The following is a 25,779-nucleotide window of genomic DNA, read 5'->3' as shown; positions in this document are numbered from 1 at the left end:
TTAGATGTTTCCTTTTTTTGAGCTGACTGGAATCTCAGGAGACACCCGCAAGCAAACGCTACCCAGACGTGCAGACAGCACGGATGTGTCAGAGCACTCATGTGAGAGCCAAAGCTAAAATACGCCTGCAAAGCACCAGTAGCTCCATTCTTATGAGTAACGCATCCCAAAGGTGCCATAACATGCACTGATGCAATGAATTCTGGGGCGCTGGAAGGAGTACAGTGAGAGGAGGAGCTGGAGTTTCTTAGGAAAGCCAGCAAGTTATTTTTCCACAATTTATCATGCTACTTTTACACTGCAAGTTAGCCTTTTCCTCCAACTGCAGAGATGAAAAGTCACATAATTCCAGCGTGGATTAAGCCAGCCAAGAAAAAGAAAAGCAGCTTTCTCTGCTCCCCAGGGCATATATTATGCCTATTTGTTAACATTTTTGATATGTGGAGGAGACGAACTTCAAGGAAGGAATGTGGACATCTCCTATCTGAAACCAAATCTACCATGTTGGAACGGGCTGAGCGTGTTTCGTTAGGAAGATGTGTTAGGGGCAGCAATATATCTGAGTGGTAACGCTTACATGTTTCAGCCCAAATAATACGGTGTGGTAAATAACCATCACACGAGGGACTCTCGCAGCCCTGCCGGGAATAGCAAACGGCACATCTGCCCGCTGGCAGCACAACACAACGTGTGCCCGAGCAGGGCACGAGGGAGGTCGGCAGTGCTGGATCGAAGGCAGACCCCAGCCACCAGTGGCTGCAGAAGCTCCCAAGGTTTACTTGCTCCCGTGGATGGAAAGCCGAGCCCCTGTGAAACTTCATGAGCCTTTAGAGCACATAAAGGTACCTGAAAGCAGGTTGAGAAGCTCCCTCTGGACAGTCATCAGCACCAGCCATCTTCTGAATCTTTCCAGGGATGTGGAAATATCCATGGAAGGAGACCTGCAAGATGGGAAGTGTGTGGCATGAGGCTTTCAAGCAATACATAACTAATGATATCTCAAATGCATGCAAATAATTTACACATGGAACAAAATCTCCAAGTCTGAAAACCCGGAACGTGAAAGACTGCGACTGTTTAATCATTTACTGTAATAGCAGTATTGTCACTAAAAAGGCGCCACAATGCGGCTCTTGCAGCAGATGAAAAGGAGGGACAATGCATGCAAATGCTACTCACATTTTCTTCTCCTGCTCTCCCAGTGGTTTAATTTATATCTGATGAGACTACAGTTTTAAGAAGGAGAATGGCACATTAGTCTCACTGGTAATACCGCTTAGGATGAAAGCACTCTCATTATTTGCACTGAAAGATCCAGATTTGCTTAAACAAGAACTGTCACAACATGCTGAGGTCCAGGGATTCCTAGGGGAGTGAGTCTGACATATCTGAAGCCGATTTGCATTAATGTATGAATATTACATAGTCTGTTTGTCCAACAGTTCTGAAGATGTTTAGTCAATGCATACCTTGAGTTAATTCAATAGAAAAACTGTCAGATAATACACCGAGGGACGGGCACAGCGATTCTGGCAACCCCTCCTCGTTAGGCACCACGCATAAAGAACTGCAGAAGGCTCTCATTGTAGGAGTTAATGAGCTATAAATATGGAAAATACTGAGACGTGCCAGCTACATGAAAATGTTGCAACTCTAAAGGTAAACGCACAACCCATGAGGGTCCTTGAGATGAAAGCCTGTCGAGGGGTGTCGCTGGGAGACACTTCTCCCAGGGTGAAAGGAGGGAGAAAAAGAAGGGGGAAAGAAAGCAAAGGGTGGAAATAAACTCCCGGGCCTGCTGGGAGAGGGCTTTGGAAAACTTGAGATAACGACTCTAATGCAGTTCCAGTGTTGGCTCTAATTAGGCTAAGTCAGGGCTTTTCATTGCTTTTAAAATGCAGCCCTGCTCCGGAGCATGTGGAGGTGAGCGCGGAGGGTCGGACGCCTGCAGCCTCCACTCCTGCTGCTGCTCATGGGACAATGGTACCCACGGGATCGGGTCCGTGGGCTGCCCAGGTACCAAGGGGAGGAGGGAGGCCAAGGATGCTGTGATCTGCAAGAGCACCCGTCTCCACCAGCATGGCCTCTGCGACGAAAGATGCAGCCGACTCAGTGCCATTTAACGAATGGCTTGCCTTTCTCCAGAGGTTTCTGTTACCATCACCCCAAAAACCTGCAGATAGGCGTCCTTTGGGTGGAGCTGCCGAGCTTACGAGAACGAACAGACAACATTTTTGCACTCGCTCTCTCACTTATACTCAATTACCTTTGAAATGCAGTGTGAGCATTTGAGCTGCTCCATAGCTTTGCTGGCTTTATTTTCCTTAAAAGCTTCCCTTTCTTCAGTTAGCTCCTGGGCTTCTTATTAGAGGGTGGACACCTCTTGCAAAACGCCCTTGCAGAAGGAAGAAAGGAATTCCCTCCTTTTCCATCTGCAGATCACAGAGCTATCCCGAGTCGACTGCAGACAGCCCAAGCTCTCTTGCCTAGGGTGTAAACAGAGAAAATACCGACTTTTGATCTACTGCTACCTTTCCAGCAACATGGAGTCACTGCAAGTATCAACATGGGAAAAAGGGGAAAAAAAAAAAAGAGATTTGCTGGTCTGTCTTGAATTCTCTGTGTGTGTGAATGGGTTTTCATGCAAAAGGCTCACACAAATACAGAGATAGAGATGGAAATGTTCTGGCTAAAGGCAGAAGTTCATCCTTCCTGGGAGCTAACAGCCACTGCACCATTCAAGAACCTCAAAAGACTTCAAACATAGAGCTAAAGCAGTATTATTTCCCTGGGTAATCTCTCTGCCCCAGGGTAAGATTCATCCCTGTTCATAAAGATCCCATGCTATTTAACTATAGAAATGCACCCTTTCCTGTTTTCAGCCTATTATATATCAATTAAACTAAGCTCTGATAACGATTTGGGTGGCAGCAGTATCTTGGAGATTATTTGTCTCAAGCACCACCAGCAATCAGATTTTTTTTTTTTTTTGAAAGCCAAGGAATTTCTCAGGCAGCAAACTCAAAGCACCCTGCTTTAGTTTGTACTTTATTTTCCACTACGGTCAAGGTTTGCAGGCTGGGGCCAGCAGCAGCCATGTCCCTGCTCCCACGGACTCCAACCCAGGTTTAAATACGGGCAGAGCCATGAGGCACCTTGTGTGCCACGCAATGCAATAATTAATGAGTTAATTTGCATATCAAATACAAGTTACGCACAGCAAGACATTCTGCCTTGCCTCCTCAAGGAGACGACGTGCTTCATGTGTAGGAGGGAGCAGGGCTTTCCTGGGGCTCCTCAACCCAACTGCCTGGTGGTGAGGATCAATCACAGCAAGGCCAAGCCCAGGTGAACGAGACCTCATACCTGCTTTTGGCCTCGGTTCCCAATTTACCCTGAAATCTGCAGCATCTGGGAGGTGCAAACAGGTGGGAATCCAACCAGGACAGGAGACCTGTTCCATAGCCCATGATTCCCTTTTGCACAGCTTCCCAACCCAGGTGATTCGGCAGCTATTGCACATTTTAATGTATGTCATTTGTAGGAGGCTCAATGTGGATGCTTTTTAAAAAAAAATCTGTTTCCGTAGTGTATAGGTTGAAATCCAAGTCAGAAAGGAAGGAAGAGGCAAGAGCAGTAATTTTTAAAAGGAATAATATAAAATGTAAATATTGCTGAAATAGGTGTTTCTGGCCCCTTCCTGTCCTGACCACACAAACCTATAAAAGGCATCAGCTTACATATAACAACTTGCACGTGCACCCTCTATAATGCTCTAAGTGGTGGTACTGGATTAAAGACTGCTTCGGAGAAGACTTCAGAAGGAGGAGGAGAAGAAGAAGAACAATATGTGCAAGACCAATCTTTCTTTTTTATGTTCTTGAACTTTCCATAATTTTCACAGCTTGCACTTGTCCGTCCTGTCCCTAGACACCGGCAAACCAGCGGAAACATTGCAGCATTCCCAGGAGAGGACAAAGCGAAGGCGGTGCGTTAGGGTAAGGTGAAATAGAGGGAACGATGTTCCCAGCTTCAGGTAGCCGTGAAGGTTACAAAATGCTGTAAACCCTTTACAAAACGAGCTCTACCCAACGCGCAGGATAAATGGAAGGATTTAGCCGTGGATTTCAGCTCCATCTGGAGAACTGCCAAGAGCACAGAGCAAAATGCTGCGGGTCTTCGTGCGGCGTGGCAGCCCGTGTTAATGTGTCTGCTCATGCTGGATGCGATATGAATAGGTCGTGCAATGCCACTGGTGTTCCCCTGGCAGCGTGTGCGCCTGGTACGGCATTCCTTCCCTTTCCCCTAATAGAAAAACTACAGAACTGCTGTCAGCGGTGGCATCCTGCCGTCGCTCCCCACCTCTCGGTGGCTGTCGTTCCCGTGTGGGTGCTCAGCTGAACAAAAAAGCACCAGGGAGGAGTTCACCGAAACCTGCTCCTGCTCCCTCACCCTCAACCTGGGGATTTAAATCTCAGACTCCTCAAAGTGACCCCACAACCATTCGGTTGGTTTTGCTCATCCTCTAATTTCAGCGGAATGCCACTGCCGTGACGCTGGGGGGTGATCGGAGCCTGGCTGTGCAGCTGCGGATGTTTGGAGGATTACAGAGTGCTGGAGGGCTCCTGCTAGGGTTTGGCTTCCCCGCAAGGATGCGTGGCTTCTGTGTTTGCGGCATTAACAGTCTTTTTCTGATTTCCACCCTGACATCTGAGCTGCAAACAGGTCTAAAGATCACCAACTGGCTGAATTTAGACTGAAGTTTGCAGGTGCAGAACCTCCGTATCTGGAAGCCAGTGGGAGCCGCGCTGTCCGAGGACGGGGGAAACGGCCAAATCTTGCACACAAAGGAGCAGATGGAGAGAGAAGCAAAAATCAGTCTGAAAAAAAAATATGCTGATTTGTAAAATTTTCTCCCTTTTTCTATCTTATACAGATTTACAATCACAGATCGTGGGTCAGCACTGCAAGAGGGTGAGGAAGGATCGCGCTGGTGTAGCTAAAGAAACGAAAACTCTTAATGTGAATGCACTTCATGCAAAGGGCCTGGACTTACACGTTGCATGCTGAGCACGGCTCCCTGAGCAGTGCAGGAAGCCTTGGAGACCCTGTACGGGTGCTGAGACCCTGCAGCACTGACAGCCCCTTCCCAAAAAGCTGGTGCATGCGTTAAACCGGGACAAAGGAGCTAATCCAGACCAGGTGTGTGTTGAACCCTAGCGAGCACATCTTGTCCAAAACCTTCCTGGAACAGCAAACTCCACCTGCCTGGAGTCCAAACCCATGCAACAGGCTCTCCTGAAATCATGAATTTTCCTTAAACATTTTTGAAAGAATGGACATTTCTTTAAGCATTTTTGCCCACCTTTTATAGATAGGAAACCTGCAGCCTACAGCATGAGCTTGGCACGTCAAAGGAATCAGCAAGCACTACTTGTTTGACAAGAAGGTTGGGAAAAGAAGGAGCAAGTGGTTCATGCATCTGCCTCTAATGCACCTTTCTGTGCTGCATCTAGCTGGTATGGGAGGGGGGAGAGTTCAGCTCTTACCCTGCTAGCTACCAAAACACGCAGTCTGTGTTTTGCTGCTATATTTATGCTCACTCCACCTGACCACCCGAGCAGCCAGCAATAGGAGAGGGTGCTAATGGTGTAGGCAGCGGGAAAGGCAGACCCAGCAGCGCCCCGAGCAGCGAGGGCTCAGAGCAGCCAGCGGCTCCCGTGGGGGTGGATTTCTGCAGGGACAGTGAGCAGATCCAGGCTGTGACGGCCAGGCACTGTCCCTACATCCAGCCCTGCAATTATCATTATAAGCTTTTCAAGAGACCATTAGTTTTTGAAATGGGAATTTGAATTTCTAAATGGAGTCCTTCTTGATAAGGTCAGGGCTCCATCAGCTTTCATTTCAGAGCTGTACGTGAAGGGCTTTACAGACTGACGAAAAGTCGGACAGTTCAGCAGAAGGGTCAAAACCGTGCTGCGATGTTGCACGGCCGTCCTCAGCCTTTGTAGTGCATTTTATTCCAGTTAGATCAGCGTTTTCTAGCTGAGTCACAGTCGCGCAGCTTCAATGTCTGCCCCGGAGGCCACACACAGCAGCGGGAAAGGAGCTGCCCAGCCTGACAAATATGGGCACCGAGTCCCCGTTCGGATACTCCCGGCCCCTTTCCAGCTACATTTCCCCATCAAATTACACAAGAATCCAGCCCCAAAGGCTTAGGGCTCCAGATAAAGGAGGCATGTGTTAAGATTACAGCAAATGTGTTTGGACTTCAGGTCAGATGAAGAGCATCGTTTCCAAATGGGGATGATCCAGGGAGATATGAAACATGGGGATTCATGGGGATTTGAGGATGTTTCCTGCCTGATTTTTTAATCCCTTCCCAAATCTTTCAGTGTGCTTGCTTATGCTCTGCATTTTCATTTCCCCTCACTCCCTGCCTTGTGGTTTACATAGACTTTGAGCTTGCTTTCTATTTATTTCAGACAACTTGTAGCTAATGATCTGGAGCTCTGCAGCTTCAGGTATGACCTTAAGAAAGTCAATCGGTCTCTCTGGGATAGATTTTCCTTTGGTGCAAGTTGCCTTACACCGCAGACTCCGATGAGAATCATGTTTGTGTTCCCATCTGGCAAATAATGATAGTATCACCTTTCCTCCTGCCTTTTGTCGAGGGAGGGAACGATCTGTCTCTTCCTAAAGTGCTTCAGACAATGGCTGTGCTCAGAGACAGGCATAAACACAGCTCTGTAATAACGCCCTGACCCCTCTCCCCACTTCTTTCACATACATGCTGCATACGCCAGTTCATTCTCAATTTTTTTTATTTATTTAGAAATAATAAAATAAGACATAATATATAAAAATCTGTACAATCCACAATTTGTGCAGTACATTAGGAAGACTTTGATACAAAAAGGCTGCAAACAGGAAAATAGTAATGGACAACTGTCAGATGCCTAGATTGTTCACCTTACAATAGCTGCAGGCCAAAAGTCATTACAAAATCAGTTTCTCGTTGGCTGTGGGATGGCAACTACGCAGCACCCTTCTACTTTACAATGGTCGTGAGCAGCCATAATTTAAAGACATTACAGTACTTCTCAGTTTTACCTTGTAATCCATTATGAAAAAAGAAGACCTAAGGAGAACAAATCAAACATCTGGACCCTTTGTCTTTCCCAAGAAGAGCGAGTGCTAAACTAACAACACAGAAGTTTGTCGTGTCTGGGAGAGGGTATCGTTAAACACAGCCAATAATTAAGGAGTTCTACCCTTGCTACCTAAGAACAGACAGCTCGCACAGAAGAGACAGAGGAAAGAAGAGATCCCAACCTGCCTCGGAAATGTTCTTCGTCACTGTACGCAGTATGTTTCAGACAACAAGTGTCTCATTCAAGTATTTTCAGGGAAGGGCAGAAATAACATATTCCCCCCAGACCCTAGGCAAAATACAGTATAAACGTTCTGTGTGAGCCAGGTGAGCCGACTTTATCCTTGATAAAGAGGCCAACCCAAAGCCTGCAGGAGCCTGTGGGTAGAGCTCAGTCAGTTTAAAGGGCTCCTAATTAAACATCAGTGTGGCCCAGGATCATCAAGAACAGACCAAACGCTGTCAGTCACTCTGTACTCCTTAAAAATAACATTTGAAAAATGACCAACTCAATTTGCTGCTGGACAAGTGTGCTAAACTGCCTGTCCTATACTGGGCTTACCAAGGCATGTTTGGAAATACAGAAATGATGGATGAGGGGAAGGGTACCATGGCGTGCACATTGCAGGTCTCTTTCTAGCAGCTTCCCAGAGCCAGAGGCTGAGTGCAATTCTGCAATGTCAGAGTCCATCGGCAAAGACAAAGGGTTATTTAAAAAAAAAAAAAAAGAAAAGAAAAGAATGCGGCAGAGAGTGTAATGGATTACCTTGATGCGCACCCTCGACAAGACTAGCACTCGGAAAGCTGGTAAGTTTTGAAAATGCTAGTAACTAGAACATGTTTTCAAATTAAAAGTCCATGCGTAAAAATAAATAAAGAGAAGTTCATAGCATTAGGAATCCTATAAGGCTTGCAAGTATTTGCTAAAAATCATGCTAACCGGTAGCATCTAGGTACTAGCTAGCCGAGACTGCTGAGCAGATTTTATACTTTTTGTGGCCTTTTCTGTTTTTCTTCTCCTTGTCCTCCTTTACAGACTTCTATTTACATTTGGCTTTAAATATGAAAATACTTGATAAACTTTATAAAATGTACATTTTAAAAATATTTCTGAAAAACTGACTTGAAAAACAAAACAAAACAAAAACAACAGCAAAAAAAAACAAAACCCCAAACCTCTGCACCAGAAACATTAAGGGAAGGGGATCTTTCTTTCTTTTTTTTTTTTTTTTTAATTTTCTCTGAATTCCTTTTACTTTAAAGAAACAAGCTGAAGTCCTGCATTCCCCTTTCCCCCCATCTCTTATCCCTCCCTCGAACATCTCAAGTATCATCACCTAGTGGGAGCTCTGTGCACCTGGGGCACACCGACCCGGAGAAGGGGTCCCCTTTCTCCCAGCCGGCATCCCATTTCCCTTCCTCTTTGCATTTTCATGCGCTCTCTGTTTCACTGAATACTCTTTGGTTTAGGTATTTTCCTTGTACAAGTATATCACAATAGCAGCACTAGCAGCACTCAGTTGTCTTCACTACTGTTGACCCAGAAACTGCAATCGAGTTGCTTTGCGCGTTCAGCTTTCCTCTCATTTACTTCCCCCCACCCCAGTAATAGCCTTGTACTTGCACTTAATCATCTGCCCTCTCTAGTAGCCAAATCTACATTTACAATGTCAAATTTCCACAGTTTCGAACCCACCCACTGCAGATACCATCTTATCAGACACCATTTCATTGCAGGCATTTCTTTCAGGCAGGGCTGGAAGGGGCCAGCGGCCTTCACAGATATCTGTTTGCAGAAGACGTTAGACCTAGAACAAGCTGTTTTTTAATGGCATACAGTGATCCAATACTGTAAGAGTGGACTAGGGTTGCTGTCCCCACCGCCTCCCCTCTCCACCTGCTCCGCGGGGGAGCCACCAGCGAGCAGGCATGACGTGCAGTTTGGTTGCATCCTTGATCTTAGAGGCACAGAGAATTTAAAGCCTTCTGGGCGAAGGAGCCAGGGCCAGAGCATCGCAGGAGGTCACAAAACCTGCTCAGAGCTCGGCCACGTCTCTCATCCACCGATCGCTGATGTTGATGTTTGCGGGGACAAGGAGGCAGGAGATGGAGCTTGCCTTACAGCCTCATCCTCCCAAATAAACCCTCTCCAAATGAGCTGGAAAATACACTTTTTCTGACACCCTTGCCCTGCTGAAGAGCAGCATTTTTGCAAAAACGCTACCATCCCTGTGCCCTTCCCAAGAGCTGTGTTACAAAAGCCTTTTTTCCTCTCCGTTACCCTCTCCCAAACCTCTTCCTGGGGATTTATACATGGCTCAGCTCATCTGTGCCCAAACGCCCGCGCCAGCAGCGCTTTGCCCTGGCACAGCTCAGCAGCTTCCCTGTCCCTGGCAGAGCCTGCCTGGTAACTTGGGGGGTCCCACGCCTGCAGCACGGCGGATGGCTCAGTTTTCAGGGCGCTGAGGTCTAGCGCCGGTTTGGGAATGTGTGCACTAACACTCGACCTTCTGCTGCAGCCCGGCTCGGCGAGCGACCTGGAAGGACAGATGTTTGCTCGTTTGCCTTCCCCCAGCTGTGCTTCTCCTTACCAGCAAGGAAGGGAATTTATTTCCCCATAGAAGGGAAGAGGGGGGGCAGGGAAGATCCCTACCTCACTTTAGATCCGAGTCTTAAGCTTTTAGAATAAGGTGCAAAAAAAAAGAAAAACAAAAATCAAAAGAAAAAAAAAAGTGTCTGAGGTTTGAATTTTTTGTTTGTTTAAAGCAGCCTGTTTCTTTTTTTTTTTCCTTTTTTTTTTTTTCTTAAATAAACTCCACTGTGCAAAACTGTGCATTTTCTTTGGTATCCACTTAGGTAGTTTTAACTTAGTACTTTTTCTATGTATATATATATTTCATTTTTCCTTTAGACAGAGAATTAAATTCTCCCCCCAAAAATCTTAATTTTGCTGGAGGCTACTGATTGGCCTGATATTACATAATGCCCCTTATGTAATTGGAAAGAGAGAAATTGATTCTAGCTATCAAACTACTGGCCTCAAAAGGAGTTTAGACTTTCTGGCAACGTTGGCCTCTCTGTAGTGATCACAAGCTTTTCAACCCCAAAAGTTCAACACTGACTTTTTTTTTTTTAAATTACACAAGAGAAAATAAAAACTACACTGCAACAAAAATAACCATTTGTGTTCATGTAGTTAGCAGCAGCTTTTTTAAAAAATAATTATAATAATAATAATAAGGCAGATTCTTGCCTTTGTTATGCCATTAAAAACATTCTTGTTCCCTAGAGAGAAGCATTCTGGAAAAAGTTGAAAAAAAATAATAATAACCCAACCAAAGCTTGCCTGCAAGTTCAAGTTTTGTAAAAAAATATATACATAATTTATTCTACAACATATGTGCCTTCTGTTCATACTTAGACATGTTTAGTGCTTTGTGTTTAGAGTTCATTTTCTGTTGTCCCTCCTACGAGGACAGCCCTAAAACCAGCCGGGGTTTCTCAGGTCTGCTTGCCTTCACACCACTCTTCAACAGTACCGTTGTCTGAAGACTGTTCTGGGCCAACTTCTCAGGTCAACGTGCCTTTGACCGATAGATTTTTTTTATTTTTCCTTTCAACCAAAAGAGAGAGGAAGAGTTTGTCAGTCATATTTCCGACTCCCGCCGTAGCGGCCGTGGCTCTAGAGGCACCCCTGCTTGGTTGTGGTGGTCCATGTCGGGGTGGGTGTCTGTGCTCATGCTCTCAGGCACCCCAGTGTCAATCTCCTCCTCCTCTTTGCTGGTGAGGGCCACTTCGTTCTCGTAGCAAAAGGAGTTTGCGTTCGAGAGAATGTATTTCTTTTCTGCTAAGTCTCTGGCACTGCAGATGGGTGTGTTGGGCACTTCGTATGTTTTGTGGAACCTTGAGTAATCCACTTTGTAGTAGTTTTTCTCTTCAAAGAGTACGGGCTCATAGCGGTGGCCCCAGAGGATTTCGTTTGCCAGATATGAGCTACGGCACTGGGTCGTCATGGCAGTAGCTTCCACCATGCCCTCTAAAATTACTACAATTTCAAAGTCAGCATTGTCCATGTCTTGTTTGCTCAAGTCATACAAAGGACTGTCTTCATCTATTTCGTGTACTATTGTAATTGGGGAGACCAGGAATATGCGGTCTATCCCACTGTCAAACCCTACGTTGATGTCTATTTGATCCAAAGGGATGTACTCCCCTTCCGACGTGATCCTGGATTTGAGGAGCTGCGCTCTCACATGTGCCTCCACCAAGTGGCTTTTCCTCAGGTTCCCGACGCGCCACATCAGGCACAGTTTCCCGTCTCTCATGGCCACCACGGCATTGTGGCTGAAGACTAGAGTTTCGTTTCTCTTTTTTGGCTTAGCCATCTTTGCCATGACAGCACCAATGATGAAGGCGTCAATGATGCAGCCTACTATAGACTGGAAAACCACCATGAAAACTGCAATGGGGCACTCATCTGTGACGCACCTGAAGCCATAGCCGATCGTGGTCTGGGTCTCAATGGAAAACAGAAAGGCTGCAGTGAAGCTGCTCACTTGAGAGACACAAGGTTTGTTATTTTCTTGATTCTCCAGATCCCCATGCAACAGCGCGATCAACCAAAACACACAGCCAAAAAAAAGCCAGGAGAGGATGAAAGTCAGGCAGAAGATAACTAGCATCCACCTCCAGCGGATGTCCACGCAGGTGGTGAAGATGTCTGCCAGGTATCGCTGTCCCTTCTCGCCCACGTTAATAAACTGGACGTTGCAGTGGCCGTCTTTTTTGACAAAGCGGCTCCTGCATTGCTGTCTGGTGTGTACCTTACTTTTTCCATTCCCAAAGCCGTTGGCAACGGCCATGGTTGCCAGCTTCATGCCGTCCTCCTCCGAAGACACGATGCTGTAGCGGTTGGTTCGCACGCTGCCCATCACTACTGCTGTGGACTGAGGTGCTTCCGCTTTAGAAAACAGTCTAAGTTTCTGCAAAACCCTTTGGAGAAACAGTTTTGAAAGTTCTAGAGGAACACACACACACAGAAAAACTGGGGAGAGGCCGGAGTCCCCAAAAGCCCTTGGATCAACCAAGGACAGTCTTCTGGCATGCAGGGTTAGCTTAACAAGTAACCGTCATAGAGAGGGCATGGTCTGCAAGAGAAAGAGAAATGTCGTATTAGATCTTGGAGGAAAAGGACAACGAATCAAGCCTGCAAGAATCAAGTAAAACGACTCCTCTGGATCTGCAGGAAGTTTCCTTATTCTTAACGACAGCATTTTCTGGAATGCACGGTTCTCCGAGTGCAGTTATATATTGACAGATGACATCGTTACTACAGAGAAGCCACCGCTCTTCTCAGCGAAAACCCTGTGATCATGTCGCACAAGTCTCTAAGCAATATTCACTTTAAAGTCGGGCATGCAAAGAATCTATCTGCTGCTTACAACCGTGCTTTCTGTTTATTTGAAACAAAGACTTAGCTTTAGCCTCCATCTGTTCAAATAAAAATACTGAAGCAGCTTTTAACGATGTACAAGGTCTGTCTCCTGGACTGTTTTACCTATGGCAAACAAGGGAGTGTGCTAAAGGGAGGACAACATGTGCTGAGAAAATAATAGAGTTGGAAAAGGCAAGCAGAAGTATCGGTGATTTCCATTAAATTAGCATGGAACGGTTTGTGGAAGGGACCATTAAAGCTCATCCAGTGCCACCCCCTGCCATGGGCAGGGACCCCCCCACCAGCCCAGGCTGCCCAAAGCCCCCTCCAGCCTGGCCCTGGGCACCTCCAGGGATGGGGCACCCACAGCTTCTGCCTGGGCCTGGGCCTCACCACCCTCAGTGGGAAAAACAACTTCCCTATATCCAGTCTAAATCTACACTCTTGTAGTTTAAAACTATTGCCCCTTGTCCTGCCACTACAGACCCTCTCTTTCTTATAAGCCCCCTTTATGCGTTGAAGTTACATTGCATAGAACTTACGGGGTTTTCTTTTTTTAACTCCCACTTAATAAAAAGGCATTGCGAGCTCTCTGCAAATGGGAGAAATAAAGGCTGCATTAGTACCTGTAACGCCATCAACTCGTTGGGTTCTGGATGGCTTTTACATTTATATTAGGCTTAAGCCATACGAAGCAAACTAAACCTGGTAACAGCCAACATCTGCCCCTGTGAATGCAACCAGCAGAAGGCTACGGTGGAGTAGGGCTGGCCGAGAGCCTTCGTAACACCTTTGGTGACAAGTACCAGCACCTTCCCCTCGAGAGCAGGAGGCAACCACTTCCAGCTCCAAAGGGTAGCGGTTCTGAGTGTCCTCTGGGTCTTAGATGCCAGCAATTAAGACTCAGCAGAGAGGCTACAAAACCTTCTTCCGGAGGGTAGAAGCTACCAGACTTGTTTCAGGGAGGTCTGGCTTAGACCCAGGCTTAGCTTTTAACAAGTGCGTCATCCATTAAGTCATGTACTGTACATCAGGAAATGTAATTGAAATGCTGCAGAGGAGAAGAGATGCATTATTGCAACTGCTCCATCCATGCATGCACCCCACGGAGGAAATAAAACCAAAACCAAGCGACGAGGAGCGTCTGCTATCCATTGTCATGGGAGAGGAGACTTAAGTACTGTTTATGTTAGTGGGGGATTAAATCACGATACTCTCCACAAGGGTCTACCTCCTTTCCCAACAGCAGCGCCCAAAGCCCGGCCGAGGTGTTCCAACAACTTGAGGGATTTCAAACAGTTTCTGGGCCCTCCCACATCCTTCCACTACATCACGAGGGCTTTAGGTCAGCAAACACTTGTTGGGAAAAAGGAGCAGGTGACAAACAGAGAACAACAGCACGCTTGCAGTTGCGTGCAGGATGTTTTTCCCTGGAGGACGTCTTCAGGGTTTTCTTTTACCTTCTCTTTTTTCTCACTTCTGTTTGTTGTGCAAGAATGGGTCCTACCGCCTACTTGCCGACATTAGTCATCTGTGACTTCAGCAGCGAACAAGACATTTTGGCAACTTTTGATGGGTTCATTATTGTCCCGTTTGAGCGAAATGTAGATTTATGGGATGGTTTAACTGCCCTTATACTTATCTGACTATCTGGCCTATACTATGTTGGGAGTCACTTTTTCCCTTGCACCTTTTTAATCATGGGGTTTCTCAAAAACCACAAAGGAATTCTTTAAATGTTCACTTAAAAAAAAAATAAGTAAAAGCTTAAAAATACTTTTAGAAACCTGAGTAGGGGGGGAAAGTGAAATTGTTTATGCATTCCACACACAAAACTCCCTGAAAAAGCATTGCATTGGTTCACAGATTGATCACTTTTCTAAACCACATCCTATAATCATAGTTGTGTTCAACTTCCACACTCAGAGTCTGCTTTGTTGCAAGCTGATGGAAATACACAACCTAGGGAACAGATTATTTTGAAGTCTTATTTTTTTCCCCCCATCTCTGTATAATCTCTTGGATTTTAGAGGAAAACTTGCGGTGGAGGGAAAGATAAGCTGCAAAGTCTCAAGTGCCAGAATATGCAGCTCCCCCCACAGAAGGCTTGACCCCAGGACATTTGTTTGAATTCCACAAATCACTGAAATCCTAACGGCAACTTCCTGCGGTGAGCTGACTGAATTTAGAAGTTTGGGACCCGAATGAGGTATCGCACACCGCCATATCCCCGCTCGGACCGGCTGAGCACGTTCTACCTCCTGTACATCTGCACAGCATTTCTGCGTCCATCAGAAAAGCCGTAGCTTTATGGCTGTATGCTGTCGGTGCTCTGCCCCAGGGAGCAAACCTGCACCTCCTGGGCTCCGAGGATCCTAAAACTCCGAGGTGCGCCCGGGGGCACGCTTTGCTAAGTTTACAGGCTGCTCCTTGAAGTTTATACAACAAAGCTCTGGCATGCTCTGCCGCTGCTTGCGGGGTGGCTGTCTTCTTTCTCCTACGCAAATTGCCTCTCTTCCTCGTGAGTGCTCGGCGTGGGGAGGATACGGGGAAGGGAACGCGGCCAGCACCATGCTCGGGCCCCACCAGGTCCGTGTTCACCCTGACCTGCACAGCGAGTTTCACCCAAAAGAAATCCCACAAACCATCAAGCGAGCATGAAAATTTAATGGTACTTCTTATTTTGCTAATCCACCTGCTGCTGAAAGGCAAAACGAGCCTGCTCCCCCCACACACCCCAGCGGCGATGCGTTGGAGGCTGGAGGTGCTCAGCTAGCACGGGACCAGCCCCACAAACCTCACCAGACAAAAGAAGCCAACCCAGAACCCGCAAACCAACCCAACCCTGTGCGTAACTGGGCTCAACACACTGCAACCAGGCTCACACACACGGAGCTGTAAAGTCAATCATCGCTAGGTGTGTTATTATTATTATTAATTGACGCTACCACTCCTGCTGGAAGAGAACAGGAGACCAGAGCGACGCAGCTTGTAATTACCAGCACTGGCACCGACGCAGCGTTACCAGGATGGGATGGGATGGGATGGGATGGGAGAGCCACAGACTTGCTCTGCTTCAAGGGGATGCTTGGAAGAGCAGAGGGAAGCAGGGCTGCGTTGCTTCTGCAGCATTTCTGAGCCAACATCGGTGCGAATCCCACAGCCAGAAACCCAAACCCCCACTTTCCCCTTAGCAAGCATCCCCCTCAAGATTTCCCCAGAGGAGAGACATTTACATCAAATGTCTAAGCACCACGACCAACACGTCAAAGGGAATTTGTGCAGAAGGCTTAATACCCAGCAAAAACTGTGAAGTGCAAAAAGAGCGGGGGAGAGAGAGGAGCACTAATGAGCGCTCGGAGCAGTTATTCCCAGGCTGACGCCACGCAGCCCCGCAGTGTGAGCCGGGCACATGTTGCTAAGAGAGCACCGGCGCTACCTTAGCGAAGCGCCTTCCCCTGCTGTCCTCAGTAAACAGAACAAAGGAGCTGCTCGCATGAGCGAAGCCCGTTCCCACAGTCCCTGCTCGCTCGCTTCTGTGCGCAGCCACCCCGAGCACCTTCCCCCCAGAGCCCTGTGGCACTTGGACATCGCTGCCCAGCACCACGCCGCTTGGCAGGGCTCACGTTACACGGGGTTTGAAGCAGTGAGGTGCCTTCAGAAGGAGGATCTGTCCTTAGCCATCAGGCAGCGGGGGAAAAAAATAAAATAAAATAAAATGAACAGATGATGCAAGGAAACGGGTATGAAGAAACAGGAGAAAGGAAAGCACAAGTGGCGTTTGCATCTGCTATCCCGCAAAGGAGCCGGGTTCAGGATATTTCTAGCTGATGACAAAATAGCTACAAGTGAAATAGTCATCACCAGGGGGTGTACTTGATGCACCGGCTGTGAGGATGGAAAAGCAAACAAGTGTAAAGGTAAGGCTGAAGCACCGAACAAGTGCCACTGCCTGCGGGCCGGACGGGGCTGCGTGGCCCCAGCACCGGACACCGGAGCCAGCGAGCACCTGCGGCAGCCCCAGCCCGGGAAGATGACAAAGCAGTCGCTCAAGCCCGTAAATAAATCTGCCATTTCTTATCAGTATTTTTTCCTCTAGCTGTCATGAACTATGTTGAAACAATGCAGCCTCTTCACTGGCTCCCCAGCTGCAATGCTTTTTTTTTTTTTTTTTCCTTTCTTCCTATTTCTGGCAGGATGATTGAAAATACAGAAAATCCCCCGTTTCCATACGGGCAATGAATGAAGTTATGGGTCGGTTTCACACCCCTCTGAAACATTTCGGACACTCCTTTCAAAACCACGCATCTGATCGCTAAGGCTTGATACTTTTGACCTTTCTCTCGTACAGGAAACAACAGGCGAGAAGAATGGGAAGGGATGGAGCGGTGGTGCTCCTTCAAGACGGAGTTGTCATGCAAACTTCCAGCCCTTCCCCCGAATAAAATATCTCGGGGGGAGCAGCTGGTGCATGGAAAGTTATGAACATAAACAGATGCTGCAAGCAGATGCTCGAGTGTTCCCAGCATACCTATCTAATTATTTTAGGCACTGAGAATAGCTCGGGTCTGGTACATGACAAACGCAGGAGTTCCCCCTCCAAGGGGTTATGCCGATCCGTGCAACAAACTCCCCAGCAAGGAAAGCTTCGGCTCGGGAATTTCGGGGCACCCTGCATGCCCCGGGCCAGCTCCCGGCGCCTCGCCCCTGCTCCCGGAAAGCAGGCTGGCACCTCGGGGTTGGGGACCCGTTTGCAAGAGATGCAATAAGAAGGCTCTCCTTACCTGCCGGTGGCCTTAACGGAGGTGCTTAGAGAGTTAAAAGGGCGTAAGATCCAGCAGCTGGGGGGGACGCAGCAAGCCAATCCCAAGGTGCCCGCCGGCCGCCGCCGCACCGCTTTGCAACTGAGCCACTCAATGAGCCGCTGCCCCTTTTTGCGGGCTGCCATGGGATGTTTAATAGCGGCCCGGCCGTCCCCGCCCTCGGCGCTATCCCGGACCAATGGGAGGCGGGAGGCCGGGCCGTGCCGAGCCGAGCCGAGCCGCGCGGGGCTGCGGGGAGAGCGGCGGAGCGGCCCCGGCCGGGGGGGAGCCGCGGGGCTGGGAGCGGGGCCGGGCGCGGGGCTGCCCCGCCGGGGGGCGCCGCGGGGCACGGAGAGCGCGGGGGCGGCTCGGAGGGGAGGAGGAGGTGGGAGAGCAAAAGCTCCGGAGCGCCCATCCCCGGGGCGCCCATCCCCGGGGCGCCCAGCCTCGGAGCGTCCATCCCCGGAGCGTCCATCCCCGGAGCGCCCAGCCCCGGAGCGCCCAGCCCCGGGGCGCCCAGCCCCGGAGCTCCCAAGCCCCGGGGCACCCAAACCCCGGAACGCCCCGGAGCGCCCATCCCCGGAGCAGCCATCCCCAGAGCGCCCAAGCCCCGGAGCACCCCGAAGCACCCAAGCCCCAGAGCACCCATCCCCGAAGCGCCCATCCCCAGGGCACCCATCCCCGGGACACCCAAGCCCCGGAGCGCCCAGCCCAGCCTTCCCCAAGCCCCAGGGCACCCACTCTGCCCCACATCCACCGGTTGAGCCCGCGGGCACCGAGCACCTGCCCACGGGTGTTTTCCCCACCCCGTGTTGGGAAGGGTTTTATGGGGAGCTTGTGAAGGTGCCGGGGGATCTGCGTGCCTGCTCGCTCCGGTTTTCTCATCTCAGGCTCGTGTCGGAGGGCCAGTGTAGGAAGAAACAATAGCGGGGAGAAAACAGTTTTGTTCCTTTCTGTAGTCACATTCCATCTTTATTTCAGGGAAGAGAAATGCAGGGTATCTAATCACAAACATCCAATCCTCTTGTGCACTAGACACAAGTCAGGCGTACCACACTACCACTATTTTAAATTAACATCCTTCTCTTTGAAATCAAACGTCCCTTCCAAAACAAGAGCTTTGATCCCTGAACTAAGGTATTTTATAGCAAAGCTGGAAGCAAGAAAGTGCCTGCAGTACGTGGGACCCGTCTCTTCGCTTCAGAGATCACCTGTGGCAGTGCGATCAGCAGGCTGTCCGGCCACTGTTGAAATTTGCAGAAATCAAAAAGATATTTAATAGCTTGTCCTCCCCACAGTGGACGTGGCCTAAGACATCTGACAAAGAAAACAAAGATGAAATGTCTGGCCGGGAGCCTTGCAGGAACAAAAACAGCCTTGTAAGCATGCTCTGAAGTTTGCCAAACTCCAGCTCTGATGGACAGTGCAGGGGTGTTAGTTTCCGAGGCAGGTGTCCTCTGCTGCAGCGCTCTCCTGCTGCACGCGGAAAGCCGAGTTCCTGAACGCTAACAGCTGAACTGCATCAGAGAGCCCTGTGTGCTGTGCTGGAAAAATAAGAGCGAAGGTGCCTGCTGGACGCAAGGCTCGCAGACCACACAAGGCGTTAGAAGTTGGCGCGAGCACCTTGAACTGCAACGATAGCTGCTGCAACGCCCGGCAAGCGGGCGCTGGGTGGCTTTGGGGACAAGGTGGCATGAAGCAGCAGTCAGCCCTTCTGCCCAGGGGACAGCCCGGTCCCCTCTGCCAGGGAGCTTCTTGCTGTGCCCACAACAGGCTCTAAGGATGATGCCCTGCTTCCCACAGCAATGCCAGTGCCTGCGGTCACCAGCAGGCCGCTTAAGCTCTTCTCCTCCTCACCGGTTTTGGGAGATTATAACTGACATTAGCAGTCTCTAAATACTCAGTAAAAATGCTGTGCCCAAATGCTTTCTCATGGAGTAAAGGCTTGAAGAAAAAACGCTCTCAGGTTGTTGCTGAACAATTGTTGCTATCACTGCTGTCATTTACAGTATTTGTCGAGTTCCCTATATTCTGAATGAGGAAGCTCAGCGCTGGTGCAGCAACAAACACAATGACCAAATGCAGCTGCTCTTATAAGTCCCCAGTGTTGTGTGTGCAGGATATGCAAACTTTGCACGATGGCAAGAGGGGAAGAAAAGACATTTCTTTTGTATATTGAGCAATCTGCCATGTTGGGCAATCATATTGTTTATGAATTATTCGTGGGTGGTTCTGTTCATTTTTAATTGAAAAAAAAAAAATTAAAAGTCCTATAGCTCAGGTAAGTTTCTCCTGATTGATGAAACTGGAGAAAAAATCCGCAAGAGGAAAAGACAATTATTTTTTATGTTCAGTAAGACCAAGGTCACCCATCCACAGGATTTGAAAGTCATAGGGACAAATACTACACAGTCCATGTAACTATACCGGAGGAAAAAAAATCCCTAATTTCTCTCAGCATATGTGTGTATCCTCTGAACAGCTAAAATAGCAACGACTTGACCCACCTTGAGGTGTGTGCTCATCTGAGTGTAGCTGAAATCAAGGTGCTGTGATACACTATAGCTAAGAAATGCTCTGCTGAAAATACATGCAACGTGCTGGAGGGTGGGCTCAACAAATCTCTGCACAATACCCGTAAGATGTTGCCAATTAAAGCCTGACCTTACAGACTCTTACTCAGCCTTTACTCACGCAAACTGACTGATAAAGGCTACTGACCTACGAGACCCAGAGAGCCCGGATCTGCCGATATGAGTAAGTCTTATTCACGGCAGTATGGACTTGCAGGCCAAACCATTTAGCATTTCACGGTGAGGAAGGCTAGAACATAAACATCACGGCTATTTTATAGCTTTCTTAAAGTCGAAGCAACTCTGCCCAGAAAAGCTCTTCTTAGAATGAAATATCGATTCTAATCTATTACACAGATTATAAGAACTGTAACAAAGCTGTCTCTTGTCTGCGTGAGCTTCAGCAAGAGAAGTACTCCCAAACTCCCCAAACAGGGAAGTTGAAGTTACAAGAAAGGTTTCTAAAAAACCCTTTCCTGTTGCAACAAGCCAGGACAAAGAGGGTGAGAGACAGCTGAAAACTTAACCCTCAAGAGTGAGTGAGGGTTTGTTTTTCTTCTCTCAATGTTTTCCCATTTGATGTAGTCTAGCTAGGGAAGTACCTTTCTGCCACCACATAGAACCTCCTTACTGGAATATTAGAAGAGCTACAGGAGATAGTCATGGTCTGTGGAGTTTTTCAAGGCAAGATCCACTACCTGCAGAAGAAACGGCATCAAGGGATTAAAAAGGACTCTGGCAAAGCAGAATATTTGTGTTTCATACTAGTGTAGGAAGTGTAAGAAAAGGAGCCAGCAACATAGTAGGATGCTTTTTCTTATACGTCTTTCAGCCTGGCCACATCAGTGAAAGGAAGGGCTTTTCTCTTCACATTTTCTGTTTTCCAGCATCATTCTCACTTTTGCCCATCACAGCCACCCTCTCCCTCAGTCTTGCAGAGATCTGCAGATGACCTGCAGAAGCAAATTGGAGAGTGGTATTGCAGGCACAGATCTTGCCAGCTGGGACCCAGAGGCTCTCGGCCCTGTCCTACTGCATGTTATTAAATTGGTTTTTCTGTCTTGGCGGTGAAATGACCTAATTATCAGATTGCATTAGTCTCCATCTCTTAAAGTGGCCAAATCTGCTTTGGTTCTCAAGGATTTTATTGCCAGCTGAAAATAGCTTGATTGTATTGTACTTGCAAGGAAAACACGGTCTGGTAGAATCAAAGCAGTCGGTTTCCACAAGATGAGAAGAAATGCTGTAAATAACGTGTTGTGCTTTTTGTTGGTCTCACCATTTCCATGCATGTAAACTGGCATAAGTTAGCCTTTCTTCCCTAACCATTAAGTCAACTGGAAAAAATTCACCAGGAAAAGGTGGTTTCCCCATTCATATCAACCCCCTGGGGTTTAGAGATTAACTGGATCTTTATAGATCTAATGCTGGGATCTCCAAGGAAAAATGAAGCCACATTTGCAATAGAAGGAATGGGCAAATCCAATGAAAATTCCAGAGGGAGGCGGTTACATGTTCGATAAGACTTGAGAGAGCAAATAAATATATTTTGTACTTTGCAAGCAAATAGGATATACAGATGTGCAGCCAGTGACACGGTTATACTGGATAATACTGTGCTTGTTCATAGAAGGAGTGAAATATGGCATAGGAAATTGAATTGTTTTATATCACCGAGAATAGCGGAATTCACACACCATTCACTTTTTTTTCTCTCTTTCTTTCCCAGATACTGCGTGTCCAAAATCTTTGCTGAAGATTTTGGTCTGTCTTATTCAGTCTGACTGTAAAGTCAAACCACCAGCTGGTGGCTATATTTTGAAATATTAAAGTAAATGCTTTCAGTCATTGCTACTGCAGATGGTGGATGTGGGAAGCAAGGTGAAGAAATCTCAAAATAATGAATTACAAACAGTAATCCATAGCTAACAGTAACTGTATATAACCAGAAATCCAAAAGCAACCCAAGAAGTTCTGCCAAAGAAAACTTATTTCCAGCACCATATTCCATGTGGTTTGATTTGCACTGAATTAAGATGTTTAATTTAAAGGATCTTTAATTTCCAGCTAAACTTTCAGACACAATAAGATACGGTTAAAAAAAGGGGGGGGGGGGGGGGGGGATGGACAACACGAGGTGGGGGGGAGATCTCCCAGCTTTCAAAAGACGCTTACCACTACAGAGTCAAAAAATACCCTAAAAATGATTAGGAAATGTAAATCTGCTATTTAATGTATACCTTGCACGTTCTTCACTTTCTGGAAGACTTGCTTTAGAAAGACATTTGTATAACCATTTAGTTATCTATTTTCACAGTTTAGGATTATGGATAATTTTTTTGGAAATGCAGTAAACTTGAGGGACATCTAGAATCATTCGTGACATGGCAACGTTGTTTATTATAACTCCTCCAGTCCTCAGTCGGCTGTGGCAATTTGTCCTCAAAGGCAATGAAGAACATATGTTCAGATTAATGAGAATGACCTTAGAATAAGTGGTAAAACTGCCCAAGGATTTGCATATTAATACAGCTAATATTTTCCTATTAATCTCTGTAATCATTTTCCATAGTTCCCATTCTTTGGATATCTCAAGGGAAAGGGAGTTAATGGTTAATAAAACTAGCCAGAGTGGTGAGAACATGCCCATGGAGCTGACATAGGGAACCTGACAATTCCTGGAAGGAAAAGGGTTAAGAGCCAGCAACTTACACATACAACACTGTGTGACTACACTTTCATTCTCTTCCTTACAGCTTCAGTTGTTTAGTGTTACTGGCCTGCCAGATTTTCTAAAATCAGGATAGGCTCACGCTCAGCTGAACAGAACAGGGTAAGAATATCTTTGTTTTTCTCTGGCTTGCAAATTTTTAGTTATGTGAATATTGTATGGAAGCAGGTGGGCTATCAAGGGAGCAGGTATTCACAGGGTTTTCAACGCATACCCTGCTGTGGGCTGGCACCAGTCAAGCCACCTACTCGCTTGGGAGCCCACATTGTGCTCAGCCACCTTCGAAACGTTCACCTGTGGAGCCCTCTGAGCTCAGAGACGCAGCCGGGTCCCTTCCCTGAGGGCAGAAACAAAACATAAATCTCTCTCCCTGGAGGCTCTGAGTCTGATGAGCTGATCCTTGCAAATGGTTGTTAGCCAAGGTGTGAGGGTGGGGAGAGAGCTGCAGGTGAAGATGTGTTTCTGGTCCGCTTCTCCACCCCTGCAGCGTCTTGCCCACCGACCCTTCTGGCACAGCAGCGGAGCACTTTGCAAGCACAGAGGGAGCTTACTTTTAGGTGTTCTGTGCAAGACGAGCAAGGGGCAACGCTACTGGCCCGTGTTTTTCCTAATTCCAGCACTGCTGTAAGAGAAGGGATGAAGTGGAGATCTGCTTTGGCCTTTGTCACTGCATGTGTGCCACCGTAGGTGGAAATGGGGAAAATTTCCAATGGGATAGGGAGTGGTAAGAAAGAATAAAAAGTAAAATGTAATGGAAAGAGATGGAAATTTTTCATCTTTTCTAAGCAAAATTAACACAAAGTATTTCTGTAACTGTCCTGCCAATCTATTTATATTACACAACTCGGTTCACCTAAGTGATTCAACCTTCACTTTCTCAGGTGATGCCTGGCAGTTCCTGCGGGAAAGATGATGTGAAGTAGCAGGATTCTAGATCCAGAAGTGACTGAGATTACCTCTGTTAAAATCCTACATGGCTTCCCTGCATTGCAACATGCATATTGTGTTTCTGTTGATGGTCATTTTTATTATGTATCACTGTATTTTACTGCCAATCAGTGTAGCCACCATAGTTAAAATTGTGCATTCATAAAATCAGAAGCACCTGGTTTGTGTTAACATTGCCCTGTGCATATATTACTGCTCTCCTTACTTTCTTAGATTTTTTAGTCTATTATATTAGCTTAGATGCAAAAGTCCTCAGTGTTTTCTACCAGTTTGTACCAGAACCTCAGAACTGGCCTGGAGTGCGTGGCCACACGGTAAATGACAACATCAGAGTTTATTTTCTCTCCCGGAAAGCAAATAAACTTTGCTGAAAACAGAGAGTTAGATCATTGGCCATTGTGGAAGGAAAAATACAGAATATAGTAGAAAACAAGCTTGAATTTCCTGAGGAGCCAGTACTGTGCCTATTTACATCACATGCGGAACTCCATCTTGATGGCCGTGGTGCAGACCACTCCCTGATAGGAGACTGGGCGACTGGGCCAGCTGTTCCACAGCATGTCACCTCCAACTGGGCACAGCAATTCCCTCTTCGACTCCACAGCGGCACCCACGAGGGCCCCAGAACCTCTCACAGCCATGGTCTCGGCGTCTTTTCTCCCTGCTGGGGAGCCTGGCCGGGAGCTGCGCAGCCAGGGCAATCAGGGGAGTGGATCGCTGGCACAAAATGGCTGCCCAGCCCCGCTCGTAACTCCCGCATGGCTGGGAAGGAGGTAGACGAATTAAATTAGCTGGCACCTTCCTAAATTTCCCTCAAAACTAAAATTGAACAGATGAGTAAAGCCATACCAAGCTCAGATTGTTGGTTGAGCTTCCTGATATTGTTTTTGACTGATTATTTGGACCGGGCCTTCAAGGCCCACCCACTAAAACACCTCTGTCATTTGAAAAATCTGTCGTCAGAGAGGAAATAATCTTCGGCAAGAAAATGCCACAGCTTCCTTTCTTTTCCTATCGTAATCTTGCGCTGCTTATTTGCTTTTCTGATGTCATTTTGTGCCTCCAGGCTAAATTTTGCCTTTTGCTTGTGCAGACGCAGAGGGGAGGGAGGATTCCCCACCCACTCCTGGGCATCCTGCATTAAATTTTGGGCCGAACTGCATGTCCTGTGCTGTTTTGGCCTTCGGAATGGATGGCCCCAGAAGGAGGCTCCCCCCAGTTTTGTGCTAGTAGATGTTGTGCCTCAGAAGGAATGAGCCATGCACTTCTTTGTAATCTCTCTAATACTTCAAAAGTTGGCTTTGATCCTCTAATATTATTTGAGCTAATGCCCAAACCTTATTAAGCAACCTTGTGACAGAGACTGGAGGGAAAAGGATTGTGCCATTTCTCATCAAGTATTAAAAAATCAGTACAAAAATTCATGAAACGTCGAAGTTGGTGCAGCCCACGGTGACGATGAGACCCGGTGACACCATGGCCTGCCGCTGGCGTTGCAGGCCCTGGGACTCCAGAGGTTTCCTGTGCCTGTGCTTGCTCTTCCCGTGGGAATGGGTGCTGCAGAGAGTAAGGGGTATAGGGGGGCCAGGCTGGCACAAGTCAGCTTGTTGGTGGCATAAAGCAATCCACAGAAACACCCTGTTGTCAGACCTCGGCTCACAAAAAGATGGTCTGATTACAAGAAGGCCACGTTCCTTTGCTGAGTCCTGAGACAGAAGCCCGCCTTTATTCACAGCAGCACTTAGATCCGTGTTTCGCTTTGACCTAATCACATGCTTAACTTCAGAGCCGGCTGCCTACCGAGGCCACCGGTAAGGGCTCGGGCAGAGGGAACGCTCCGCACTCGGGTTCTGACTATCTTGGTTTGACAAAGGCCAGAGATCACATGTAGAGGCAATCAGTGGCAAAGAGTAAAGAGTGAGAGAGGCAGCCAGAGAGACAAAGAGATAAAGAGAATGAACAGAGGCTCGTCACATCGCTTGTTACAGTACTGGAAGGTGCTTGTGCTCTCTGACAGAAAAGGTGACATAAAAACCTTTGCAAAATAGAGCAGAGCTGGGCACAACGGGATGGCTTTGTTCATCCTTGCTAATGGGATGGCTCCGGTGCTTAGGATCGAGTGCCAACAGCGCCAATCA

General features: G+C 47.5%; 1 protein-coding gene across 1 annotated transcript; it reads right to left on the bottom strand.

Moving 5' to 3' along the window:
* Positions 1 to 6,810: 6,810 nt before the first annotated feature.
* KCNJ2 (potassium inwardly rectifying channel subfamily J member 2) lies at positions 6,811 to 17,630 on the bottom strand. The gene is made up of 2 exons (XM_083805790.1): positions 17,372 to 17,630; positions 6,811 to 12,300 (listed from the first exon to the last, which is right to left on the bottom strand). The coding sequence occupies exon 2, from the start codon at positions 12,082 to 12,084 to the stop codon at positions 10,801 to 10,803; it is 1,284 nt and encodes a 427-aa protein (XP_083661916.1). The 5' UTR covers positions 12,085 to 12,300; positions 17,372 to 17,630; the 3' UTR covers positions 6,811 to 10,800.
* Between the last annotated feature and the right edge of the window lie 8,149 nt (positions 17,631 to 25,779).

Source organism: Anser anser (assembly GCF_964211835.1).
Source record: "Anser anser genome assembly, chromosome: 19".
In the NCBI taxonomy this organism is placed as follows: Eukaryota; Metazoa; Chordata; class Aves; order Anseriformes; family Anatidae; genus Anser; species Anser anser.
Note: the sequence above shows the minus strand (reverse complement) of the source record. Positions and strands in the feature narration are given on the sequence as shown.